Genomic DNA, 26,319 nt, shown 5'->3' on the forward strand with positions numbered 1-26,319 from the left:
TTAGGAGCACCCAGTTTTTGAGGTCAAGAATTTCAGAGCTTATCTGGGTAGTTCTGGCCACAGTTTCTCCTGAGGTTGTAGTCAAGTTTTGACAAAGGCTGGAGTTGCCTGTAAGCCTGACTGGGCTGGAGGATTTGCTTCAAAGCTAGCTCACATGGCTGCTGGAGGAAGGCCCCAGTTTCTAACCAAGGGAACCTCTCTGTAAGTCTGACACATAGCAGCCAGCTTCCACTAGCATGAGCAACCCATGAGATAGGGAGTATGAGACAGCAATCAAAATACCGAAAGTGTCTCTTATAACCTAATCTTAGAAGTGGGCCAGGTGAGGTGGCTCACACCTGCAATCCCAGCACTTTGGGAGGCCGAGGCAGGTGGATCATCTGAGGTTAGGAGTTCGAGACCAGCCTGACTCACATGGAGAAACCCCATTTCTGCTAAAAATACAAAATCAATCAGGCATGGTGGGGCATGCCTGTAATCCCAGCTACTTGGGAGGCTGAGGCAGGAGAATCACTGAACCCAGGAGCTGGAGGTTGTGGTGAGCTAAGATCTCATCATTGCACTCCAGCCTGGGCAACTCCATCTACAAAAAGAAAAAAAAAAAAGTGAAATACCATACTATCACATTTACTCTATTCTATTGGTCACTCAGAACAACCCTGTTAAAAGGTGGAGGTGACTGATTATATGAGTGTGAATACCAGGAAGTGGGAATCACAGTGTTGGGGGCAGGAACAGGGCACCTTAGAAGATACTAACCACAATACCTAACCTTATGTTGGAAAAAACAAAACTCTGTAAGACCTATCAATCTATGAAGTTTAAAAACTATTTTAAAAATGCCATCTAGTACAATTATTAGCCCTAAAGTTTGTCAGAGTAAACAAACTTGAGGTATTGACTTTGCACAAGAAAAAAAATCTTGGTTGACTCCTTTGCACAAGATTAATTTTATTAATTTCATTAGGTCTCAAAAGCATTGAATCTTTCAGGTATTATTTGGTTAAAATGATGTCTGTTATTTTTCAGACATTTCTGTAGTCAGAAATGGCTTCCTTAGAATAAACATTCTATCAGCTCTGGTTTGGTTTCCTGAAAAGGTTCAGAAGTTAATGTCAGCAAGTAAAGATCCTTTGAAAGTGAGTGAATTTCTCTAAGTTTTGGTTCAGTTTAAAGACACTGGATCCTCTAATGTTGCCTTAACACTGAGCTATATTTAGGAAGTTGGCATACAGAGGGTCTGTCTTGGATTAGGTCTTAAAATACCTAAAGGATTTCCTTAAACAGGCCCAGGGTCAGATATAACAGGTGCATCACTTCTAATTTTGGAACCAGAAGCAGCCAGCTTAGACTGAGGTTGTTCTACATTCATTCAGCAGGAGTTTAGATATTACTTTACTTTGAATTTCTCTTTGAGTTAAAACAAGGGCGATCCCTGTTCTAAGTAGTGGCAATACTCAAGAATTTTCTTGAGTAGAATGAATATATGCAATGTAAATGTATTTTAAAAAGAAAAGCAACAGGTTTGACCTGAAACGATATTTTTCTACAAGTGATTTCAAAGTGTTTCTTCTCTACAGCATGTAAAATATTTAATATTGAGACAGGGACATTCTTTCATTTGGGTAACAATAACGTTTGTATTCTCTTAAAGCAGTATAATTGGAGATAGAATAAACATTAAGAAATCAAAAACGCTTCAAGGACAGTGAATACATGACTGATTGCTTGCACTGAAAATACTGAAAAGTGTCTAAGGTAGTTTTAAAATTATGTTGTTGGACTCATCACCTGACCTGCCTTGCCCATTGCAAGGAATTTGACTACATGTCTAAACCTATACTAACGCTCCTTTTTCTTCTCCCTCTCCTCTGCCATAGCCCGAAGACTGAATTAGTTCTTATGATTAACCATATATTTGAATAAGGACACCAGATGCTCTTGTATTTTAGCAAAATAAAATTCTGGTGCAACAGAAGCATGCTGGTTAAATTCTGGGTTCTAAAGCACAATTTGACTTTGTCAATTCCCTGTCATTCAACATCGGAGGATGGGAAGTTGAGCTGAAGGCTGGAGCACTGGTGGAACCCGTGGCCAGTCCAGTCAGCATGTTATCAAGCAATTACAAGATGAATATTTTAAGAGAAACAACAACAACATAACGTCTTCTGATAGTGACATGCTTTTGTGATGGGGTGCTCAGCTAGTGACAGGATGAACAAAAATGTCTTTGGCAAATCCTTCATCTCGCCATAGTGCGTGAGCTGTACTTCTAATTTCTAATAGGAATCCGCAGTCCACGGTTGATTTATGGACAGAGTGTGTCATCCCGCACAGTGCCAGTTCCCGAAGCCTCCGCCAATTAGCTCTATTTTTTGCTTAAGCCGTTAAAGCCACCTCCATGGAAACGCCAGGAGAGCAGGCCGGGGGGAGGGGAGCAGACAGGTGCGCCCTCTGGAAATACACAAAAGGCCGACACTGCGCCGCCGTGTCCCTGGCAACTCCAAGCCGGCCGGGCGCGCGCGTTTCCCGCGGCGTAGAGGCCGGGCGGCGCGCGCAGGTCGCCCCACGTCGGTCGGAGGAGCACCCTCAGCCGGCTCGCGGACGCGGCGCCGGGGCAGCGCGAAGCCGGCTCGGGGCAGCGGCAGCGGCAGCGGCGCCCGCGCTGTAGGGACTTGTAGTCCGCGCGCCTCCCCTGGGTAGGCCGGCCCGCGCGTTCCCGCCCGCCGCAAGCCGACTTCCTGCGGCTGCCAAGACTACACCTCCCGCCGTCCTCTCCGCTGTCGGGCCGAAAGCGAAAATAAATTCTGGGCTGCGAGGTGCTGTTCTCTGCTGGGTGCCCCCACCCACTCCCTGCCCCTCCGGCGCCCTCCAGCGAGGTGGGGAAACGAAAGGCTGCCTCTTTCTTTTTTGGTTTCCTCGGCTCCCGGCGTGGGGAGCGCGCAGGGGACGCAGGCCTCGCTTCACCTGAGCCGGCCCAACGTGCCTGCTGGGGGCGGGGTTTTCTCGCTTCTCACCAGTAGGGACCAGGAAACTTGTGGGGGCGGCGACCCCCTGCCCGGGTTCTGAGTCAGGCGGCGAGGTCGTCGGGAAGTGAGTCCTCACTCTCGGGGTTTTCCTGAGTCCTGCTCCCCCCGTTTCTCGTGGGCGCGTGTTCGCTCCGAGGAGGCGGCCGCGTGCGGACAGCCATGCATTAGGCAGGGCTCCCCTATGCGCCCGGAAAGCGCGGACCGCTGCCTCGGGCCGCCGCCGCCGCCTGCCGCCGCTAGCGGAGCCGGAGCCCGAGCCCCAGCCCGAGCCGCCGCCTGCCCCAAGCCGGGGCGTCCAGTAGCCGGCGGCCTAGCCATGTGGGGCTAGCCCTTGCCGCGCCTGGCCTGCAGGAGGACCAGCAACATGGAGGCGGCCGTCGGCGTCCCCGACGGCGGGGACCAGGGCGGCGCGGGGCCCCGCGAGGACGCGACGCCCATGGACGCCTATCTGCGGAAACTGGGCTTGTATCGGAAACTGGTCGCCAAGGACGGGTCGTGCCTGTTCCGGGCGGTGGCGGAGCAGGTAATTGGGGGGCGAGGGGAGGTGGGGACGGCCCGGCGGGTATGGGTGGGGAGGCAGCTGCGGGCTATCCGGGCCGCCTGCGTCCGGGGCTGCGCGTGCCCTCGCTGTCGTCACAGCGCCCCATTGTAATGCCGGAGTGGGACGCTGCTTTGGGTCTGAAAGGTGCAAATCGAAACTTAAAAGCCCGCAAATTAACGGGGTGTCGTTTCTCCTGCTGAAGAGATAATGAGTTGAGGACAACTTGTGAGGCCTGCTCGGAGCTTGTGCAGTTATTTATTGCTGGGGACCTGGCGACATGATATTTTTCACTTCTTTTCCGCATTCACCTTCCCTTCGTTCAAGAAGCACCACGCTCACCCCACTCCAGTAAACCAAGTGTTTACGAGAAGTGGTGGATCAAACTTGTGGAATATATTTTGGTTTGCTGCTGGACTTTGAAATGTGGAGTAGTCAAGCTCGCCTATGTCACTTGAATCAAATGGGCAAACTGCCGCTTGAGAAAACCAACCTTTTACAAATATGGAATATTTTGAAGGATTTGTCATTCAGTAGGTCCCACGCTTTATTATGCTCTGCTAGGCTGTGTAGGTATACTAAATGGAACTGACTTTTTTTTTTTTTTTAAAAAGCCTCTTTTGATGTTGGTAGCAGAAAGGTACCTGTAACTACTGAGCTTTTCAAAACCACTTTCTAACACAGTTGCTCAGGAAGATTTTTCTGATTTTTTTTTTGAGAGCGCTTATTCCATGTTATATAACACTGTATGCTGTAGGTGTGCAGTCACCAAAACCCATCCTATATTGAAAAATAGCTGCCGAAGTAGCTGGATGAGTTTCTGCCCTGGTGTGTTTTTCAGACCTTTCACATGTTTTCCTTTGACCTAGGACCTGCTCCCTATACCCCATCGCACACTGCTCCCTACCCCTCTGTGGAGTTATTATGATGTTTGTTCTTTTTTTTTTCTCACCTTTTTTGAATGCTAAATAACTTTTAAAATTTTTGTTTGTGAGTAAATGTTTCACCTAACATCCTTTTTAAACATTAAAAGGCAAGCCATTTATTTACCATAGGTGTGGAAAATCTTTTTTTCTTTTTTCTTTTTTGAGACGGAGTCTCTGTCGTCCAGGCGGGAGTGCAGTGGCTCCATCTCGGTTTACTGCAACCTCTGTCTCACGGGTTCAAGTGGGTCTCTTGCCTCAGCCTCCCGAGTAGCTGGGACTGCAGCGTGCCACCATACCTGGCCAATTTTTTTTTTTTTTTTTTTTTTTAATAGAGACCGGCTTTCACCATGTTGGCCTGGTTGGTGTCGAACTCCCAGCCTCAGGTGATCTGCCCGCCTCTGCCTCCCAAAGTGTTGGGATTACTGGCGTGAGCCACCGTGCTCCGACAAAAATCTTTAAAACAAGAAATTGATTTAACGGACACAAACCTTTGCTTTATGTTGTGGACATTGCCATTGAAATATTATTCTGAAAGCTCCCTAAACCAGGCTTTGCCCATTAGACTTTTCTCAGTTTTCACTGTTGCTGTGGGGTATGGTCACACCCACCTACTCCCTCCAGTCATTATTATTAGTAGGTAAACAGTCTTCCCCGTTTGTGAATTTTCTGAATCTCTTTCTGTCCTGTTTCCTCTGTGTCGGCCTCCTTGAACTCCTCAGCACCTCCAAAAGCCTAGGGTAGAGGTGGATGTGATTTCAGCCCATATTTATTACCTACTGTTAGAGCTAGCATGAGTTTGGTAAGTAAGGAGGCAGGTAAGGTGGTAAATAAATGGCGGTAAGGGAAGCTTGGAACTTATTTGGATTTGAATTATCTGAGTCCTAGTTTATATTGAAGCAGAAAGGTGTGTATACCATAAATACTTGGTGGTCTTGATTATATAGAAGCCTCTCTGTTACTGTAGCGGGATCTGTTTTTAAGTAGAAAGGGGGCAAGGGCTAGTTTACACTAAAAACACTTGGTTAGATCAGATAACACATTTTATTGTATTTTGTAATGGGACTTAAGTTAGGCATAAGGGACTTCCCTTTCCAGTTATGTGACTCAGTTTTAGTCTGATGAGCTTAGCTCAAGACCTTGAACTTTGGGGCAAGTTCAGTTATTCAGTAAAGACAGGTGTAGCCATCATCGCCAAAGGCAAAATGTATATGGGGGAAAAAAGGAAGTAATATCAATATCAGGCTTCCCTTTTAAAATGTGTACCAGTGTACCAAGGATTTATATTTTTGCCAACAGTTCTCCTGTAAAATCACAAATATTCATCATTTCTCAGAAGGAGTCAGAGTCAATAATCTAAGTGACAGTTTTTAAAGACAGGGAGGAGACTTGAGTTAAGATTTTGGTTTTTCTTTCCAAATTATCTGGTTTAGATAGGCCATTTCCTTTTTACACTTGTGGATTTGGGCCTGCAGGAGCTCTGACCTGAATCAGCACCATAGCCATGGAGCTAAAAATAGGGCACTCTTAGAGGACTTGCTGAAACAGTGTCTCAGCCTTTTCCAGTATTTATCAACTATCTTGTCCCACGTAAAAATGGGAAAGCCTTCTAGTTTGCTTTCATGTATATATTAATTTGCAGAGATATTTGTCATAGTACTAGAATTCTTCCTGAGTGTTCTCAAACTTGCACAATAATTTACATTTTAAAAAGTTGTCATTTAACCTTGCTTTTCTTGCAATGCTTGACTTTGTAAATTACCAGCATTCTCACACTTGATGGAAGTTGCTAAGAATTTTGCTTCTGAGCAGCAGGTTCAGATAGATTCTTTGTGCCAAAATCTTTGTTAAAAAAGGAGAAAAACCCAATAGATATGCCTACCATTGTTTTTACTAACTTATGTCTACCACCTGTTGCTGGGTAAATGGCTTTAAGACTACCTCCACTTTGCTAATGGCAGAGGAAAGCCCTATCAGATGACACTGTGGTTTATTCACACTAATAATACCTTGATTCATAATAGTGTCTAACATAGCTTCTGTGAAAAAAGTGTTGCTAAATGTCATTTGTTGAATTGGCAAAAACATTCTGTGGTCGTTATTTTTATATATAGATAGTCCTTTTGGTCATGGACTCTTAGAATATATAAGAATATATTTTCATAGTGTCCAAAAACGGCAGTGAAGATAGAATCAGTTAAACTGAAAACCAGCTATTACACAGAAAACAAACTCATTGCTAACTTCAACAGGTGGATCTTCAGTGTATCTCAGTGTAATAGGACATGCTAGCCGTTCAGGCAGTTGTGTCTCTGGTTATATAGGTGTAAATAAGCCTTGGCTCTTATCCAAGAGAGCTGTAGAATGTGCAGCTGGAGCCTCCCTTTTCCCAGTTTCTCTACTCACCCTAAACGTAAAGGAAGAACCACTCAATTGGATCTGTAACTTTTTTTTGAGACAGAGTCTCACTCTATTTGTCCAGACTGGAGTGCTGTGATGTGGTCTCGGCTCACTGCAACCTCCACCTCCCAGGTTCAAGCGATTCTCCTGCATCAGCCTCCCAAATAGCTGGGACTACAGGCATGTACCACCGTGCCCGGCTAATTTTTTTTGTATTTTTAGTAGAGATGGGGTTTCACCATGTTGACCAGACTAGTCTCGAACTTCTGACCTCAGGTGATACACCCTCCCCGGCTTCCCAAAGTGCTGGGATTACAGGTGTAGCCACCATGCCTGGCCAGGATCTGTAACTCTTAAAGCTACTTTCTATTAATATAAATTCTCAAGAGGCCTTGATAGCTGTTTGAAATGTGTTATTTTAAGTGGGTCTGGGTTTTTTTTTTTTTTTTTTGTATTTAAACAACTTTTAAGGTACAGGAATATCTATTTGAGACACCTAGTAAAAAGAATTTTGGCCGGGCGTGGTGGCTCAAGCCTGTAATCCCAGCACTTTGGGAGGCCGAGGTGGGTGGATCACGAGGTCAAGAGATCGAGATCATCCTGGTCAACATGGTGAAACCCCGTCTCTACTAAAAATACAAAAAAAAAAAAATTAGCTGGGCGTGGTGGCACGTGCCTGTAACCCTAGCTATTCAGGAGGCTGAGGCAGGAGAATTGCCTGAACCCAGGAGGCGGAGGTTGTGGTGAGCAGAGATCACGCCATTGCACTCCAGCCTGGGTAACAAGAGTGAAACTCCGTCTCAAAAAAAAAAAAAAAAAAAAAGAAAAGAATTTTAATCTCCTTTAAGTATGTTAAAGAATTGGGAGCCAGGACCAGGCATGGTGGCTCATGCCTGTAATCCCAGCACTTTGAGATGCCAAGGTGGGCAGATCACCTGATGTCAGGAGTTTGAAACTAGCCTGGCCAACACGGTGAAACTCTGTCTTGACTAAAAATGTAAAAATTAGCTGGATGTGGTGGTGTGTGCCTGTAATCCCAGCTACTTGGGAGACTGAGGCAGGAGAATTGTTTGAACACTTGAGGCGGGGGTTGCAGTGAGCTGTCATACCACTGCACTCCAACTTGGGTGGATAGAGTAAGACTATCACAAAAAAAGAAAGAATTGGGAGCTAGCAAGAAGGAAGCACTGGATAAGAAATAGTTGTATCAATTCACAGCTTTAGAATTTTAGTAAAATACCACATGCCAGTTAGTTATCTTTTTGTTGAACTGGTTGTTTAATAGAAGAATATGAAAACTAAAAAGTGAGAAGATCTGGTTCATACTTTGTAGGTTGGTACTTTACAATTTGGGGCATAAAAACAAACCCCAAACCTCTTGGGATGATATATCACACAGCATTTTTGCACCCCATATGCTGCCTACTTGGGTGTTCTTTCTCATCTCGTAAACTTGATCACCAGGGAAACAATGAGTGCCTTAAGTTTTCTGAAACCATAGTGGAGTTAAATTTGTACATAGAGCCACTGAGTGAATTCAGAATTAACGGGAAAAAAAGTTAGTCTCTTAGAGGCTGAAAGCCTCAAAGTCTATTCCTGCTGAAGTTGCCAGCTTGTTTTTCAGTATGTGTAGGATGAGGTTGAGTGTGTCATAGCATGGACTTTGTTTGCTCTTCTTTGTGAATAAAAAAGTTATTGTGGAGGGATGGCCAAGGGAGGAAAGTATCCTAAATTTACAAAGACGTCCCAAAGGAGAGAGCCTAATAAATTCTTTACAAAATTTGGCTTAAGAAGTAATATTGTTTGTGTATGTCATGCTATTGCTGTGCTTAGTTAGAAGAGGTAGGAATGAATGAATAAAGATACTGAAATTATAGAAAGGCAAATGGAGGAAGACTGATAATCTATTGGCTGTCAGATTATTTTGGGTGTAAAAGAAGACATTAGGTTGTAACTTGAGTGCATTTTTAACTAATGCTTGATAGTGTGTTTGTTGCCTTTTCTTTTTAGGTATTGCACTCTCAATCTCGCCATGTTGAAGTCAGAATGGCCTGTATTCACTATCTTCGAGAGAACAGAGAGAAATTCGAAGCGGTAACTTGTAATTTCAAACATGTAGTGGTGTCTTGACTTGAATTTACATTTTGGCTTTTGGAAGTGATTTAGGCTTGGTGCGGTGGCCTAATCACTGCACGATCACGCCTGTAATCCCAGCACTTTGGGAAGCCCAGGTGGGCAGATCACGAGGTCAAGAGATCGAGACCATCCTACCCAACACGGTGAAACCCCCATCTCTACTAAAAATACAAAAATTAGCTGGACGTGGTGGTGCATGCCTATAGTCCCAGCTACTCAGGAGGCTGAGGCAGGAGAATTGCTTGAACCCAGAAGGAGGAAGTTGCAGTGAGCCAAGATTGTGCCACTGCACTCCAGCCTGGTAACAGAGGGAGATTCCATCTCAAAAAAAAAAAGGAAGTGTTCCTGTAGAAATTTCATAGGCTGGATCTTAATGCAGGTTATGAAAATAACACTTAAAAAAAACCTTTTCTATTGAACTCAGTCCAGTTACATTGTTAACGTTATTTTCTAGGCTGTTTTATGTTTTGCATTTATTTGGACATTTAGAAAGCAACTGTGATGGATAAGATGCTAAGCTATGGGGGATGGAAAGATGACCTGGACAAGGCCCTTGCATACTAAGAGTGGGCTTTGTCTGACATGGTCAGGGAATTGGGGTGTTGTGGTTAATAGTGGTTTCTGTGATTGATAACTCTCTATAAATTAAACAAAAAAAAATTCAGGTGGGCCGGGCGTGGTGGTTCACACCTGTAATCCCAGCACTTTGGAGACCAAGGTGGGTGGATCACCTGAGGTTGGGAGTTCAAGACCAGCCTGACCAACATGGTGAAACCCTGTCCTTAAAGAAAAAAATAAGGTAATAAATTTAAATATTAAAAAAAAAAATTCAGGCCAGGCATGGTAGTTCATGCCTGTAATCCCAGCACTTTGTGAGGCTAAGAGTTCAAGACTAGCCTGGCCAACATGGCAAAACCCTGTGTCTACTAAAAATACAAAAGAAATTAGCTGGGCGTGGTAGCACATGCCTGTAGTCTCAGCTACTCTTGAGGCTGAGACACGAGGATTGCTTGAACCCAGGAGGCAGAGGTTGCTGTGAGCTGGGTTGCGCCACTGCACTCCAACCTGAGTGACAGTGAGACTCTGTCTCAAAAAAAAAAAAAAATCAGACTTGCAGTGTAAAAAATATGCTGAGTGTAAGTAATGCGGAACCCTTAGTTTTATCAGAAAGCATTTATAGGTTTTTAATTTTCAGGCTTCAGTATGAACTCATATCAGAACACTATATTATGTAAGTAGTAATTAATAGTTAATAAAATGTTGTATAACAGCTTAGTATAATTTTCTCAGTAATATGTGAAATAAGATACCACAATGACCTGTTTTCATTTTACACTCAAAGTCTTACAGGATTTATTACTTATTGGTTTTAAGACCTAGAATTATGTAACCTGATAACTTTGGATGGTACTTCCCCCAGTTGACTGGTAGAGAACATTGATACAATACTTTGGAAATGATAGGCTTGAAACCTTGATTTATTAGGAAAAAACACCTGATAACACGGAGGCTAGATAAGAGAGTACAAAGGTGTAGAGAAGGGAAGTGGGGAGGTAGAGTGGTCTTTAAATTAATTCTTATTAATCATTGGCCCCAGAGGGTAAAACTGTTGATAATAATGGACATTGTTAACATTGGTTGAGAGTGGTTACTATGTTCCAGGCATTATTATAAGTGCCTTGCACATATTTTTTTCAGTCCACATAATCTTGTAGGGTATGATCAGAAGTTGAAAGTTCCATAGGGAAAAGTTTCGCTTTCCTTATAATATGAACCTTCAAGTAGTTTCTGTTGTCCAGAATTGGAAAGAGATGTTGTAGAAAGGATTATGCCTTGTTACTGACATTGGTCAGCCATGGCATAGATGGACGCTTTCTGCTCGGAAAGGAGACTCTCAGATAGGATACAGGCTTGTGTCAGAATTCTGCAGTCTCTTGTAACTTTAAATGGTTTTGTGGTTTTGTTTTTTCTCTGTAGACCTATAATCATTTAATACAGAACAGTAGCCCTTGATTGGTGGGCTCTTTAATATATATGGCTCTTTTATTATAAGTAAATAAGTACACACACACACACACACACACACACATATAATATATATATTTTTGAGACAGAGTCTCTGTCACCCAGGCTGGAATGCAGTGGCGTGATCTCGGCTGACTGCAACCTCTGTCTCCCTGGTTCAAGCAATTCCCCTGCCTCAGCCTCCCAAGTAGCTGGGATTACAGGAGCTTGCCACCACACTCAGCTAAATATTTTACATTTTTAGTAGAGACTGGGTTTCGCTGTGTTGGTCAGACTGGTCTCAAACTCCTGACCTCATGGTCCGCCTGCCTCAGCCTCCCATAAGTGCTGGGATTATAGGTGTGAGCCTCTGCGCCTGGCCAACGTTATATAATCTATAAAGAATTAATCTCAATCTTAAAGTCCAAGGATTTTTGAAAGATTTTTGTAGACTAGGGAGTATACTTTAATGTCTTTAAGTATATCACTTTGCTAAATCAACTGGGACTGTAATTTATATACAATTTAGTGATTCAACAAATGTCTTAGAGATTTCTCGAATGCGATTGCTATGAAGGAAACATAAAAAAGGTAGGGTTATTACACAGCTTGAGTAAACTGTTTTTATGTCAAAGTTACAATGAAGCAAGCTGTATTAGAAAAATCTTGTTGACGCTTCAAAATATTTTTAGCCTTAATAGTTCTTATTGCTATTTCTAGTATCACTGACCTGACAGACAATGAGTACTCTTGTTTGTATTATTAAGCTATACTGTTTCTTAGCCAGTAAGTCAGTCTTTACTTTATTCTCTTCTATACACTGGCCACTACCAAGTTAAAGCACTGCTTTCATCATATGATTTCTCTGTTCAGAATGTCACCTGCAGTGACCTTGAATGGCCTTTCCCATCTAGTCTGTAAGTACTGCCTGGGCTCCAGGCCCTGTCACCAGGCCCCCATTTGGGTTCCTCTCCCACTCAGTTCTACAACAGATTGTCCTGCTCTAGCTAGCCAGATCGCTTATCATCCCGACACAGTATTGCTCTTCCTCCTCACGCCGCATTCGCCCTCCCTTTAGAGTATCAGTTCCCTGTTCCCATCCAGATCCTGTCCAGCATTCATCTTGAGTCACTCTTCTTTCAGGAAATCTTTCCTGACAAAGTTTCTTTCTTTAAATTCTTTTGTATGTTTATGGTCTTTAGTGATTGCTGTATGTTTTCATAATTATTATTTTTAAATAATACTAAAGTATTTTAGGTTTATGTACAAACTCAGTAATTCACAGCGAATATTGTTTACACAGCGAAGTGGTTAACTTTTTTTGGCCTATTGCTTAGATGACATTTCTTTTTTTTATGACATTTCTAATAGATTTTTTTTTGTAGTTTATAGAAGGATCATTTGAAGAATATTTAAAGCGTTTGGAAAATCCACAGGTATGTAATAATCTTCTAGTATATTTGTATTTTTCTATATCCAAATAATGTATTTAAAATTCATTAAAATGGAAGATTACTATTACAGTGTTTAGAGGAGTTGCAGTGACAGTGTACCCTATTTCCTTATAAACATTTCCTACACATTTTATGCAGCATTTAAGTTGGAGCTGTATGTTAGAGGTTGCCTCACTAAGGCATAGTTGTGCTATTTTATCTTTGCCAAAATGGCACGTAAGTGTGGTATAAAAGGCTGAAGTAATACTGGTGATGATTTTCAGAATGCTTTGTTGGTGTATGTACGGAACTTGGAGAGGGGGAAGTTTGATTTATTCCTAGGCAACCGAGAAGGCAGAGTTCTTTCATGCAGGTTCCAGTTTCCATGATCAGCTTGTGAAGAGGGAAGAGACTGTTGAGACAGAAAAGGACAGCACATACCCACCAATTCCTGCTCCTATACCTTTTCAGTCATGTTGATATAAAAAGGATTTTTCTTTATTTTTTTTCTGTTTACAAAACTAACGTTCTCACTGTAAAAATCCAAATATCTTGGAACACCATTTAGAATGTTAAGATTTCCCATAATTCACTGTTAAGGTAAAAATAACATTGGCAAAGAAAAAAGGTAAGAAAAGTTAGGGAGTAAAGGGAATGTAATATAGGAACAAGGGTGTTTTATTGATGACTGGTGTATCCATCTGGTTGCCTAACACTAATTTGAGTGCTTATGATGGGCCAAGAATTCCTGGTCACCCTGGGGATGCAGAGATAATGTAGATAACAAAAAAGTTTCCCGTCTCATAGGAAAGATGGTCAATACAAGCTAGAAAAGTAGATTTGTCAAAAGAGGTATAGCTGTGATGCTGTAGGCAGTCAGAGTGTTATTTCTAGCTGGGTAGACAAAGCAACAGTTTGAGAGTGAGTTAGTATTTGAAGTCTGAATAGATTCTAAATAGGAAATGCCTGGTCTCAGGGGCATTCCAGGCAGTGAAAACTGTCAGCAAGGCAGATTTAGAAAACAGTTCTGATTGTGTGAAGCCTTGAGCATGCGAAGGTAAGAAGTAGTGAGAAAGAGGTTGGAAGGCAGGTTGGGGGCCACACTGTGGGAGAGCCTTCAGTGCTAGGGTCAGTAGTTTGGAGCTTATGCTTCAGATCCGTGTTTCTCAGAAAGTGTAATCTGTAGGTTATCTATATTAAAATCATTTGATGTGCATGTGAAAATGCAGATTCCCTGGCCTCTATTCCAGACCCGAATCATGGTCTCTGGGCCTGGGGCCTGGGCATCAGGCACTGGGAAGCCACATAGTGTTTTTGGGGCAGGAAGTCAGAGTAGTGGTTGTAGTTCTCAGCTTCCAACACATTCCCTGTCTACCACTGCTTTATTTTTCTCTGTAGTGCTTATGCCATTTAATATACTGTGTATTTTGTTTGTCTTCTTCCTACTTGAATTAAGCTCCATGAACAGAGTTCTGTATGTTTTGTTTACTGCTGTGTCCCAGAGCTAAGGGATTTTGTTGACTGAAGGGTTGGATGGCATTTTGTTGACTGACTGGACAGATGAAAGAATGTTGTATAAAAATAGTTTGAGGTAGATGGGATTAGAGGCAGAAAGATTTATTTTAAAATGGTTTAAAATGTACACATTGTATTAAGTGTAAAAAGGAGTAAGTATTACTCCAGTTTTGGAGACAAATATCATTGAAGGCCTTTTCTCTAAATCAAATCCAGAGTATATTTTTTTTTGTAATTCTGAAACTGAATTTGACCCAAATACTGTGATCACATATTCATTTTCCTGAAGTCTACATTTTTTTTTTTAGTTTATAAGCCTCTTTGAAGGCAGGCATTGTATGTATATTTTTATTGCTTTGGAATTCCTATATTTACCTTTCAACTTGGGGTACCTAATTCATGATCAGATTGTGTGTGCAGAATGAGTGTTAAGTACATGTCATGTTATGTGTAACAGATAGGAAAGATAAACACCAGAATGTTAACAGTTATTATCTCCAAATGGCAAATATTGCATATGATTTTTTTTTTACTTCCTTTAGAAAAAATAAAAAATGATAAAGGCCATTTATTATTTTGTATCAGAAAAACCCGATAGTGTTGTTTCACAATAATTTCTGTGCAGTAGGTCAGGCTGTCAGTCTGTGAGGATTTGAGCTAGGCTAGGTATAATAGGAGTGAAGACAAGGGGACAGAGGGAGGAAATGAGGCAGTGAACTGAACAGAGACTATTTGATTTGTGGTCTGTGGGAAAGGAAGGTGTTAATGTTGGTGTGGTTTAGAACGTGTGGGATAGGTTGTACCTTCTTGTAGTGGAGGCTAGCCACGTTTCTTTCTGATAAACACATGACATTCTGATTATCTCCCCAGTCTGATCAGATCTCTTCCTCAGATGTCTTAGATATCTTATGAACAGTTTCTTTTTTGTTACTGGCAACAAATATTTATAAATCTTCATTCTGTTTTTTTTTTTTTTGCCTTCCTGGGCTGGGTGCAGTGGCTCATGCCTGTAATCCCAACACTTCAGGCAGCAGATGTGGGCAGATCACTTGAGCCCATTAGTTCAAGATGATGAAACCCCATCTCTACCAAAAATGCAAAAAAATTAGCTGGGTGTGGTGGCACACACTTGTAGTCTCAGCTACTCAGAAGGATGAGGCAGGAGAGTCGCTTGAACCTGGGATGTGGAGGTTGCAGTGAGCCAAGATCGTGCCAGTGTACTCCAGCATGGGCAACAGGGTGAGACTCTGTCTCAAAAAATAAATAATCTTTTTTTGCCTTCCTGATATTTGGGTGTGTAAAATGAAAACAGAAACCAATTGGCAGATAGTTGATGGATACACTTAGTTGTTTCATCCAGTTCTCAGAGGAGGAAAGCTCTTTATCCTTATAAAATAATAAGTAATAGTTGAGCATTTGGAAAGATACTTCAGACTTGTGCGAGAATATGTTTTTGTCAGCTTTTAGGTAAAATTGACAAATGAAATTCATCAATTTTAAATGTATGATTTGAGGAGATTTGACAAATGTATACACTTATGTAACCACCACCACAAACATCATAAAGGACATTTCCATCACTCCAAAAAGTTTCCTTTTGCCTTTTTGCAGTCATTCCCCTTCCCCATCCCCTGGCTCCTGGCAAGCACTGATTTGCTTTCTAAGTTTTGTTTTGAGAATTCTTTTTTTTTTGAGACTGAGTTTTGCTCTTGTTACCCAGGCTGGAGTGCAATGGCGCGATCTCGGCTCACCGCAACCTCCGCCTCCTGGGTTCAGGCAATTCTCCTGCTTCAGCCTCCTGAGTGGCTGGGATTACAGGCACGTGCCACCATGCCCAGCTAATTTTTTGTATTTTTAGTAGAAACGGGGTTTCACCATGTTGACCAGGATGGTCTCGATCTCTTGACCATGTGATCTACCGACCTCGGCCTCCCAAAGTTCTGGGAATACCGGCGTGAGCCTGGCTTAATTTTTATTTTATTGTATTTATTTACTTATTGAGACAGAGTCTCGCTCTGTTGCCCAGGCTGAAGTGCAGTGGCATGGTTTACGCTCACTGTGACCTCTGCCTCCAGAGTTCAATGATTCCCCTGCCTCAGCCTCCTGAGTAGTTGGGATTACAAGGTTGGCTTTTCATATTCTTGACAATATCTTTTGAGGAACAAGAGCTTAACATTGATGACTATTTTTTTTTTTTCAAAGTCAGGGTTTCACCATATTGGTCAGGCCGGTCTCGAACTTCTGACCTCAGGTGATCCGCCCGCCTCAGCCTCCCAAAGTGCTGGGATTACAGGCATGAGCCACTGTGTCCGGCAACATTGATGACTATTTAAGAACATTCAAGTTATGTAATTTTGATATAGTATGGTTCATTATTTAAAACATTTTGAAGGAATTCTTTCTTTTTACAAGGCCAGTCATAAAAATGCTAATTAAGTAAAATTATAGCATTAAAGTGTAAGAGTTGTAGTAGAACATTGATTTGTTTTGTTTTGTTTTGCTAATAATTTAGAAGTAACACTGCTTGGGGAAGATTTTAGCATATTCATTGTTTGCCTAACCAGACTACAACAGACTTTATTCTGAAAATAATTATAAAAAAGTACATTATTCTCATTAGCATTTTGTTGAGACCCATAGAATTTTTCATTTTTTATTTATTTAATTTTTTGAGATGGAGTTTCTCTCTTATTGCACAGGCTGAAGTGCGGTGATGTGATCTCAGCTCACTGCAGCCTCTGCCTTCCGGGTTTAAGCAATTCTCCTGTCACAGCCTCCTGAGTAGCTGGGATTACAGGTGCTTGCTATTATGCCTAGCTAATTTTTGTATTTTTTAGTAGAGACGAGGTTTCAACATGTTGGCCAGGCTGGTAGTCCACCTGTCTGGGCCTCCCAGAAGTGCTGGGATTACAGTTGTGAACCATCGTGACCCACAGAATTTTTCATAAAGTGATATAATACTTCTATAAAAATTAGAAATGGAGTTTATGTGTTTGATCTAAACAGAGTCATATCATTGAACAGTGTCCTCTATACAGAGGATATCACTTGTAGTAGTTTGTGAGAAGCTATGATTGTTAGGCTGAGGCTTATTTTAACAAATCTATTTTAATATATGGCACCTATTTGGAAAAGAACTATTGGAAAGCCTATGGGGGATAGATCATCCTGGTTTAAGATCAAAACATTGTTTAAAATATTTTCCTTATTTCAGTTTTTCTTTTCTTTCAAGGAATAAGTGGCCACATTCATTTACCCAAGCTCTTTATTTTTAGTAACTTAATGTATTAAGTCTTTACTGACTTTACAGTACTATAGAAAAATATTCTTAAGGTAAAAGATTTTAAAATATACATGTCTATAGAATTAAGGGTGAAAATTCTTTATTTTTTCTCATCTTAACTTTCCTGTCTCTATTGCCAATTTAGGATGTATCCTCCCCATCCCCTTTCTATGTGTGTGCGTGTACCATATATATGCCTTTTTGTTTGTTTTTCACAAATAGGATTATTTTACTGTGATTTACTTTTAAAACTTGAGTGATTTTTCTAGGTCATTTCATATGGTTATACCTCATTCTTTTCAGTTAATGCAAGATATTCTATAGTGTGGATGAAACATGAATTATTTTACTATTTTGTGGGAATCTTAGGGGCTTTTTTTTCTGTTTTCTTTTTTTGGTTTAACACTATTACAAATAACTCCCAGTGACATCATTATTTTACATACACTTTTGTAGACATGAAATATTTCTTTATGATAGATTTATAGAAGTTGAATTGCTGGGTCAAAGGGTATGTGGGACATACTAAATTTTGAAATATACTGGCCATTTGCCTTTCAGAAAGGCTTTAAGTGACTTTTCTAAGGAGTGTAGAATTTTCCTTGTTTTCAGAATGATTGCTAAGACACTTTTGTACCTTCATTTACCCTGAAGAGAACTTCTGCCCTTTTTTATACTTCCTGATTTTCTGCTTCTATTCAATATTTCATTTCCTGAGCTTAAACCATGTGCCAGGCTCTTTCCTGGGGGCTAGGCTGGAGAATAGCCCTTGTTTTCAAAAAGTTCTCAACTAGGGTCGGGCGCGGTGGCTCATGCCTGTAATCCCAGCACTTTGGGAGGCTGAGGTGGGCGGATCCCCTGAGGTTGGGAGTTTGAGACCCGCCTGACCAAGATGGAGAAACCCTGTCTCTACTAAAAATGAAAAATTAGCCAGGCATGGTGGCACATGCCTGTAATCCCACCTACTCAGGAGGCTGAGGCAGGAGAATTGCTTGAACCTGGAACTTGGAGGTTGCAGTAAGCTGAGATTGTGCCATCTTGGTCTAGCCTGGGCAAAAAGAATGAAATTCCATCTCAAAAAAAAAAAATGGTTCTCAACTTACAGATGTCATGCTGTGGTCTTGCCACACCAATAGGAACTGTCATTTCACTCTGTTACTGTTTTTTTTTTTTTTTTTTTGAGGCAGAGACTTGGACTGCATTTTACCGCATATTGTGGTCTGTTTTATATAACTGATTTTATAATATTCATAATACTAATAATAACGAGCTTTCATAGCTCATTAGGTATGCTGTATAAAGGTATGTATAGAAATATAAAATGTAATATAAAAAGTGTGAGACTTACATGCCATCTTTTTTTTCTTCAATACAGGAATGGGTTGGACAAGTGGAAATAAGTGCCCTTTCTCTTATGTACAGGTAAACACTGTAATAACATAAGTAAAAGTGAATGAAACCAGTGGGAAATTATATTCCATTATATTAAAAATGTTAAAATGGCAAAGTCCTTTTATACTTTGGTTATGAAGCATCTTCTAAATTTTTTTAATCACATCAATTAAATTTTGAAATTAGGTATGTTAGTGTTTAGAAATTTTAATTCTCAAAATACTTTTGGAAAAGGGTACAGAAATTTTTACAGTCTATGTTTTGTAAGATCACTTAACTACCTTATAGAGAAATGATTTTCTACTTTCTCAGGGTTAGTGGCATTGAATGGTCACTACAACCATAGTAAAATACCATGTTACAGATTAAGTATTCCTTATCTGAAATGGTTGAAACCAGAAGTTTTTGGATTTTGATTTTTTTTGATTTTGGAATAGTTACATTACGCTTACCCAGTTGAGCATCCCTAATTTGAAAATCTGAAATCCATAATGCTCCAATGAGCATTTCCTTTGAGTGTCATGTTGGTGCTTAAAAGTTTTAGATTTTGGAGTGTTTGGGATTTTGGCGTTTTAGATTTGGGATGTTTAACGTGTATTCAGTTTTGGTACTTTTTTTGCCATATAACAGAGCAGCAGGTAAATACTATTTTTTCTTTTCAGAGTGTTTAAATTTTATCTTCAGACTTTGTTTGATTTTGAAGTCTCCTTTTAGAATTATATCTGAAATTTTATATATATACAAATTATATTTGAAATTTTATATGTTAGAAAAGTTACTTTTGTATAGGTGTTTTACAATTTAGTTATTTCATTATTGTCTTTTGTATCTCCAGTGGTTGGGACATTGCCTGTCACGTATAGGCCCTTGATGAATGAATGAAAGATTAAATTTAAATTCATGAAGTATTGTCCATTATAAATAATTTTTAATTGTTATTTTCAGGAAAGATTTTATAATTTATCGGGAACCAAATGTTTCTCCTTCACAAGTAACTGAAAATAATTTTCCTGAAAAGGTAAGAATTTTTCGAAGTGTTGTGAAGTATTTAAGTAAAAGAACCACTGAATTGCTACCATGACCTCATAAGCTGTAATTTTAAATGATTTTTTGGAAACATTTCTGTATTAAGGTTATGGTATTCTGATTTCTTAACAGTTCTATTAATCATCACTTAGTCATATTATTCTGTATTTTTTTGTCCCCACAATTACTGTATTTAACCCTTTTACAACATTTTAGTAGAAACACTGAAAAGAATTATGAGACATTAATGTATATTATGAAATAGACTATTACAGTTTTTTGTCAGTATAAACATTAAGTAGTAAAATAACTTGTGAAAATAATTTGGTTCTGCTGTTAGATCCAGGAATACTTTAGTAAACATATACATTTCCCTATTATAAATTTTAATCACAAGGGTGTCATAGCATTATCTGTCATAAAGCAGAAGCAACTGAAAAATTTTGTGAAGCCTAGAAAGAAAGAAATATCAGCAGATTTATTATAAGAGAATTTTTGTCTTAATTAGCTACTTTGGAATCATAAAGGCCAAATTGAAGTGACTTGTGCACCACCATGCTAGTGATGATAAATTAGAGGGAAATTGAGTGAAATACTACTGTTATAAATAAAGGTTTTTGGGTTTCTGGGACTTTCTAAGGGATCTGGCTTTTTCAAAACAAGTTTTGAAATATGTTATATTCTGAACAAAATCAGTGTGCAATTTTCTTTGTATAAGTGATGATTTAGAAAATAATTAAAACTGTAAAGAAGCCAAAAAAATTTATCTTTGATTTTGCTTGTTAGAGGTTAGAATTAATAAGGTTTTATAATATTTTCTTACAGTTTTAAGTTTTCTTGTTCTTTAAGTAGTTGAAAGCATGTTTTCATATATTGTTTTTGTTTTTTAGTGATGCTATAAACATTTCCAGAAATCATTTTGAATTTTTAAATTTAATGCTTCGATAACATTTTAGCATATGGATGTACTGTAGCTTGATAACACTGGAGCTTTAGGCTACTCCTAAAATACTCATGTTCTGTTTGGAAATGATCTAGTAATTCAGAGGTATTGGAGATATACTTTGCTATGTAAATGTCATATGTATGAGGGTCTGAAATGTGTCTTTTTCTTTTTCAGGTATTACTGTGTTTTTCAAATGGAAATCATTATGATATTGTGTATCCCATAAAGTATAAAGAAAGCTCTGCTATGTGTCAGTGTAAGTATCACCTTGTGTTTATATGGGAAATTATATTCCTAAACTTACACAGTCCTAATAGAAACAAATCAGAGTAAATAATTCTATTCTGTTGTAATGTAAAAGATATGTCCAAGAATATTAACTTACAAGAATATTATAATAAAAACTTGTTGCAATAGGAGGAAAAGTAGAGCATGGTGGTGCAGACCTGTGGTCCCAACTACTTGGGAGGCTGAGGTGAAGGATCACTTGAGCCCTGGAAGTCAAGGCTGCAGTGAGCTATGATTGTGCTACTACACTCCATTTTGGGCAACAAAGTGAGACCTTGTCTCAAACCCAAACAAAACCAAAAAAAAAAAAAAAAAGAGAAAAATTGGAGGAAAGGGAGCTTGTGGCTAGAGTTTGACTTGTAAATACCAACTTTTTTTTTTTTTGCTGCAGTGATTTCAGTAATAAAGTTTATATGCATCTTTAAAACTGTTAGTGTATAGCTTGAAAATTCAAATGACTGAGCAAATAAACATTTGATTATATTTGGCTCCAGGGCAGCATTTTGAACCTTGGCACTATTGACATTTTGGGCCAGATAATCCTGTTTTAGAGCTCTCTTTTGAACTTTAGGATGTTAAGTAGCATCCTTGGTTTCTACCTAGTGGATGTCAGTAACATACTCTCTCTCCCATTGTGACAACCAGAAATATCTCCAGATTTTGCCAGATGTTTCCTGGATATATGTATTCCCCTTGCCCTTACTCTGTTTGAGAATTAACTGCGTTAGCAGAGCAGTGACCCTTCCTACCAGTTTCTGTTATATCATCCATTCTGACACAGCACAGATCAGTCATATAAAGCAAGTGACAGCTTTTTTCTCTGCTTTTAAGCTAGTGGTAACCAGTAAAGATACATGTAATACACCATTTAAAAAAATTAATAGTGGCCTCTATACATTAGGCTGTTTCTTCTCCCACTCCTAGCTTGTTACAATCTGGATATTTCAGCTTTGGAAAAGATAGCTCCTAGAACTTATCTTTCCTATGCTTTAAGTGCCTATGGTTTGGGTGATAGGAGGGCTGCAACTCATGTTCCTGGAATCTGGAAGAAAGATCATCTGTAAGAAGGAGGTCTCAGGGGGAACTCATTTAGAGGTGGACACCGGTTTTTTTTTGTTTTTGTTTTTTTTTTTTGCTGTTTTTTAAGACAGGGTCTCGCTCTGTCACCCAGACTGGAGTGCAGTGGCACGATCTCGGCTCACTGCAACCTCCGCCTCCCAGGTTCAAGCAATTCTTCTGCCTCAGCCTCCCGAGTAGCTGGGACCACAGGCGCACGCCACCACGCCTAGCTAATTTTTGTATTTTTAGTAGAGGCGGGATTTCACCATGTTGGCCAGGATGGTCTCGATCTCTTGACCTCGTGATCTGCCTGCCTCGGCCTCCCAAAGTGGTGGGATTACAGGCGTGAGCCACTGCGCCAGGCCAGTACATTTGTTTTCTTAAAGCTCATTGTAATAACACCAAATGAGAGTCCTAAAATCCATGTATTTTTGAATTTTTGTTAAAATATATTTCCCTATTCTTAGGACTAGAGTTTTAAAACTTTATTTAAAGCCACAAAGTATCTAAATAGCTGCTTTCTTTCAGTGGCTGCTGGAGTATATTTTGTAACAGCTTCTTTTTTAGTTCCTTATATAAAATTAAAATCTGGAGCTAGGTTTTGTAGTCAAACATCTTTTCTATAGAAACCTGAGAAGTGCTTGTCCAAGGTTACAATTAGTGGGAAAGCTGAGTCCAAGTCTTCTGACTTGTCAGCTAGTATGTACTATATTATGTTCCTCTTTCTAGCAATCTTAATGCTTCTTATTGTTTTTCATCTAAGTCTCTTAAGATTGGGCATGTTGTATGACATCCTTAAGTCTCAGTTTCCTTATCTGTACAATCAGAATAATGCTTTACCGTGCTGGGATTAAACATGAGGATATATACAGGTGCTTACATCAAGTATGTGGAATGTAGTAGTAATAATTGCTCAGTATTTTGGCTTTTCCCATTGTCATACTTGTTTCACAGTTGTGATACCTTTTTGTGACGGTGTTAGTTTTAAAAATGGCACTGTGTTTTGCAATTATTTTAAACTACTTAACTGCACTTACAGAAATTTTAGTTGTAGCCCAGGTAACTTTCTGATTAAATTATGTTATTGACCATAAGATTTTGCAGATATCTAGTCAGGATTATAAAAGCCTGAGCAATAGAAAGTTAAAAAGTTATGGTCTGTTTCTATTTTTTAAAAATTGCTTGTAATTAATGTTAGAAAATCTGTCTCATTAATTGCAGCTCTCCTTTATGAATTGCTGTATGAGAAGGTATTTAAAACTGATGTTAGTAAAATTGTCATGGGACTGGATACGTTGGAAGTAGCTGATGAAGACAACAGTGAAATATCAGATTCGGAGGATGACAGTTGCGAGTAAGAATGAAATCTTAAAATATCTTTCTAATGCCATACAAGGAAACATTTAAGTAAATGTCTTTGCATACATATATTGAGGTGTTAATGGTATTTATAAAATATAGCAATCTGCAGAATTTGCTTTATCCCTGCCACTAATTTCTACCTGATTTCTATTATGGGACTGTTTGTTTTGAAAGTTAGTGTTTTTGGTTGATGAGAATCTACACCTGTGCAGTCTAGATATGTATTTGTAGAATAGGTTGGTCCTACCTATATGTGTGTGTATTGTAAAATTTTAAAGTAAGTTAACTTGTCAATTGTTCACATAACCAGGAATGAAATAAAATGGCCGTTTTGATTTCCTTCACTTTCTTTTATTGTTTTCGTCCTTACGTAGTGCCTCTTTTTAGATAATGCAAGTTCCAAAATGGGGCCATGAGTATGTGAACACCTCTGGATGATGCCTCTGTGTAGGTTGTGAGTAAATACATTTGAACATTGAGTCTCTGAGGCTTAGCTTTCTTTTTCACACAAGACGTATAAGGTAGTGTTTAAGAGCTTGGGCTCAGGTTTCAGTCATGGCTTCCTGCTAATTTGACTTGACTTGGGGCAAGTTACTTAAATTCTCTAAGAAGCCTCAATTCCAGTACTCTAAAATTAGAATATAATCAGTATTTCCTCAAAAGGGACAATTCATGAGATTAAATCTGAGATAGCATATAAAGTACATAGCCTAGGTCCTAGATATGGAGGTATCCAGTATATTAGTTATCAGTTAAGATGTTTACTCTGTCATTTATAAGGACCAACCCTATTATATTCTTTTTGAAGCTGAAAGTGTGTATTCTTGTATGAGAGTATGAAAGGATCATACTTGGTATGTTATAGTCTGTGACAGTAGAGATAGAAATGGAACTTAAGCCTTAGGATATCTAATTCTTTATTATAAAAATGATTTATATATATATATATATATATATATATATATATATTTCTTGATTTGTAATTCCAGGTTTTTATTGAATTAAAGTTTTCTGATCCTTTTTGAAAATTTGGCCACCATTTCTTTCTAACTTGAGTTCGTGTCTGCCATTGTAAATTTAATTCTGGGATAGACTAACTTTGCATAGATAGAAATTTTGCTCTGGTTTTCATTAAGCACCATGTCATTGAGCATGGGGGACACTGGAAGAGAGAATGACTAGCTTGTTACAGTTTATTACCTGTGATTGGGGTTGGGGAACTTCTAGCACATGCCCTTTGGTTGCTGTGGGTGTTAATGGTATTAGAAACAACTGGGTCTTGTATGGCGGTTGGCAGATGAAGTACAGAGTAGGGGCTAATAAGCTGGAGAAGTTTACCAGAGAAGGTACAATGGTTATGTAAGAAGATGTGCTCACTATTGTGTTTAGTTTTTCTTTTTATACTATATTATTATTGTTCTTGGAATGTGGATTACCTTTTCATTGCATTATTAAAATTTTTTTTTTTGAGACCGAGTTTCACACTGGAGTGCAGTGGTGTGATCTCGACTCACTACAACCTCCACCTCCTGGGTTTAAGCGATTCTCCTGCCTCAGCCTCCCCACTAGCTGGGATTACAGGCCTGTACCACCATGCCCAGCTAATTTTGTATTTTTAGTAGAGATGAGGTTTCTCCATGTTGGTCAGGTTGGTCATGAACTCCCAACCTCAAATGATCTGCCCGCCTCACCCTCCCACAGTCCTGGGATTACAGGCGTGAGCCACCGTACCTGGCCTTAAATTTTTTTACCTGGTCATTTCTGACTTAGGCAGGACAGGGCTTCAATTAGGGAAGAAAAATGCTATATACCCATGACAAGGTAGATAGGCATAGTGTAGTAATAAGGAGGGAAGACCAAGGATGTACTTCTACTCTTGAGCCTGTTATTCTTTTCACTGAGGGTCTCTTAAATATTGCTGCATTTAAGGGTATAGACCTAGGGACTGAAAACTAGAAATTGATTCAGTAAGGAGGATTTGTAGGACAGAAGAGTACATGTGGGTCCAAGTCGGAGACTCTCTCACCCCATCTCCCCTTGCCCTGTCATCACTCTGTTCCAGCCTTAGTAGCCCTTTGTCCACCTCACAATCTTTGCATGTGCTATTTTCTGCCTGGAATACTAAGTAGTCGTACGGCTTACTTTCTTACTACCCTTATTTATTCAAAAAGACATCTCAGGAAGGCCTTTCCTTATTCTGTTTTTTTATTTGAGGGCTATGTGTTCCTTCTCATGCTTCTATGAATAAATAGCCATGACTGGGTAATTTATAAAGGAAAGAGGTTTAATTAACTCATAGCTCTGCATGGCTGAGCAGGCCTCAGGAAACTTAGAACCATGGCAGAAGGCATCTCTTCACAGGGCAGCAGGAGACAGAATGAGTGCCAGCAAAGGGGTAAGTAAGCCTCTTGCTTTTTTTTTTTTTTTTTTTTTCCTTGAGATGGAGTGTTGCTTTTGTTTCCCAGGCTGGAGTGCAATGGCACTATCTCGCCTCACTGCAACCTCCACCTCCCTGGTTCAAGCAATTCTCCTACCTCAGCCTCCCAAGTAGCTGGGATTACAGGTGTGCACCACCATGCCTGTCTAATTTTGTATTTTTAATGGAGATGAGGTTTCACCATGTTGGTCAGGCTGGTCTTGCCCTCCTGACCTTATGTGATCCACCCGCCTTAGCCTACCAAAATGCTGGGGTGAACCACTGTGGCCTCTTTCTTATAAAACCATCAGATATTGTGAGAACTCACTATCACGAGAATGGCATGGGGCAACCACCGCCATCATTCAGTTATCTCCACCTGGTCTTGCCCTTGACATGGGGAGTATTACAATTCAAGATGAGATTTTGGGTGGGGAAACAGAGCTAAACTCTTATCAGCTTACATCTCAGCCTCATTTTTTTCCCCTACTTTTTTTTCTCCTCATAGTGGTTATCAGCATTTAACATACTAATTACTTGTGTAGTTTTTAATCTGTTGTCACCAGATC

General features: G+C 39.8%; 1 protein-coding gene across 3 annotated transcripts in view; it reads left to right on the plus strand.

Moving 5' to 3' along the window:
- The first annotated feature begins 2,767 nt into the window (after positions 1 to 2,767).
- OTUD4 (OTU deubiquitinase 4) overlaps positions 2,768 to 26,319 on the plus strand; it is a 47,728-nt gene continuing 24,176 nt past the window's right edge. For 2 of the 3 annotated variants that reach the window (XM_002745314.7, XM_008992647.5), the window contains exons 1-7: positions 2,768 to 3,552; positions 8,901 to 8,984; positions 12,416 to 12,466; positions 18,637 to 18,683; positions 19,599 to 19,671; positions 20,800 to 20,881; positions 23,194 to 23,326. In XM_002745314.7, coding sequence (XP_002745360.3) covers positions 3,394 to 3,552; positions 8,901 to 8,984; positions 12,416 to 12,466; positions 18,637 to 18,683; positions 19,599 to 19,671; positions 20,800 to 20,881; positions 23,194 to 23,326 — 629 coding nt within the window. In that variant the 5' untranslated portion in view covers positions 2,768 to 3,393. Of the gene's footprint in view, positions 3,553 to 8,900; positions 8,985 to 12,415; positions 12,467 to 12,783; positions 13,092 to 18,636; positions 18,684 to 19,598; positions 19,672 to 20,799; positions 20,882 to 23,193; positions 23,327 to 26,319 lie in introns of those variants that run through there. The other variant, XM_078366462.1, reaches the window with a different exon arrangement.

The sequence above is a fragment of the Callithrix jacchus genome, chromosome 3 (assembly GCF_049354715.1).
Source record: "Callithrix jacchus isolate 240 chromosome 3, calJac240_pri, whole genome shotgun sequence".
In the NCBI taxonomy this organism is placed as follows: domain Eukaryota; kingdom Metazoa; phylum Chordata; class Mammalia; order Primates; family Cebidae; genus Callithrix; species Callithrix jacchus.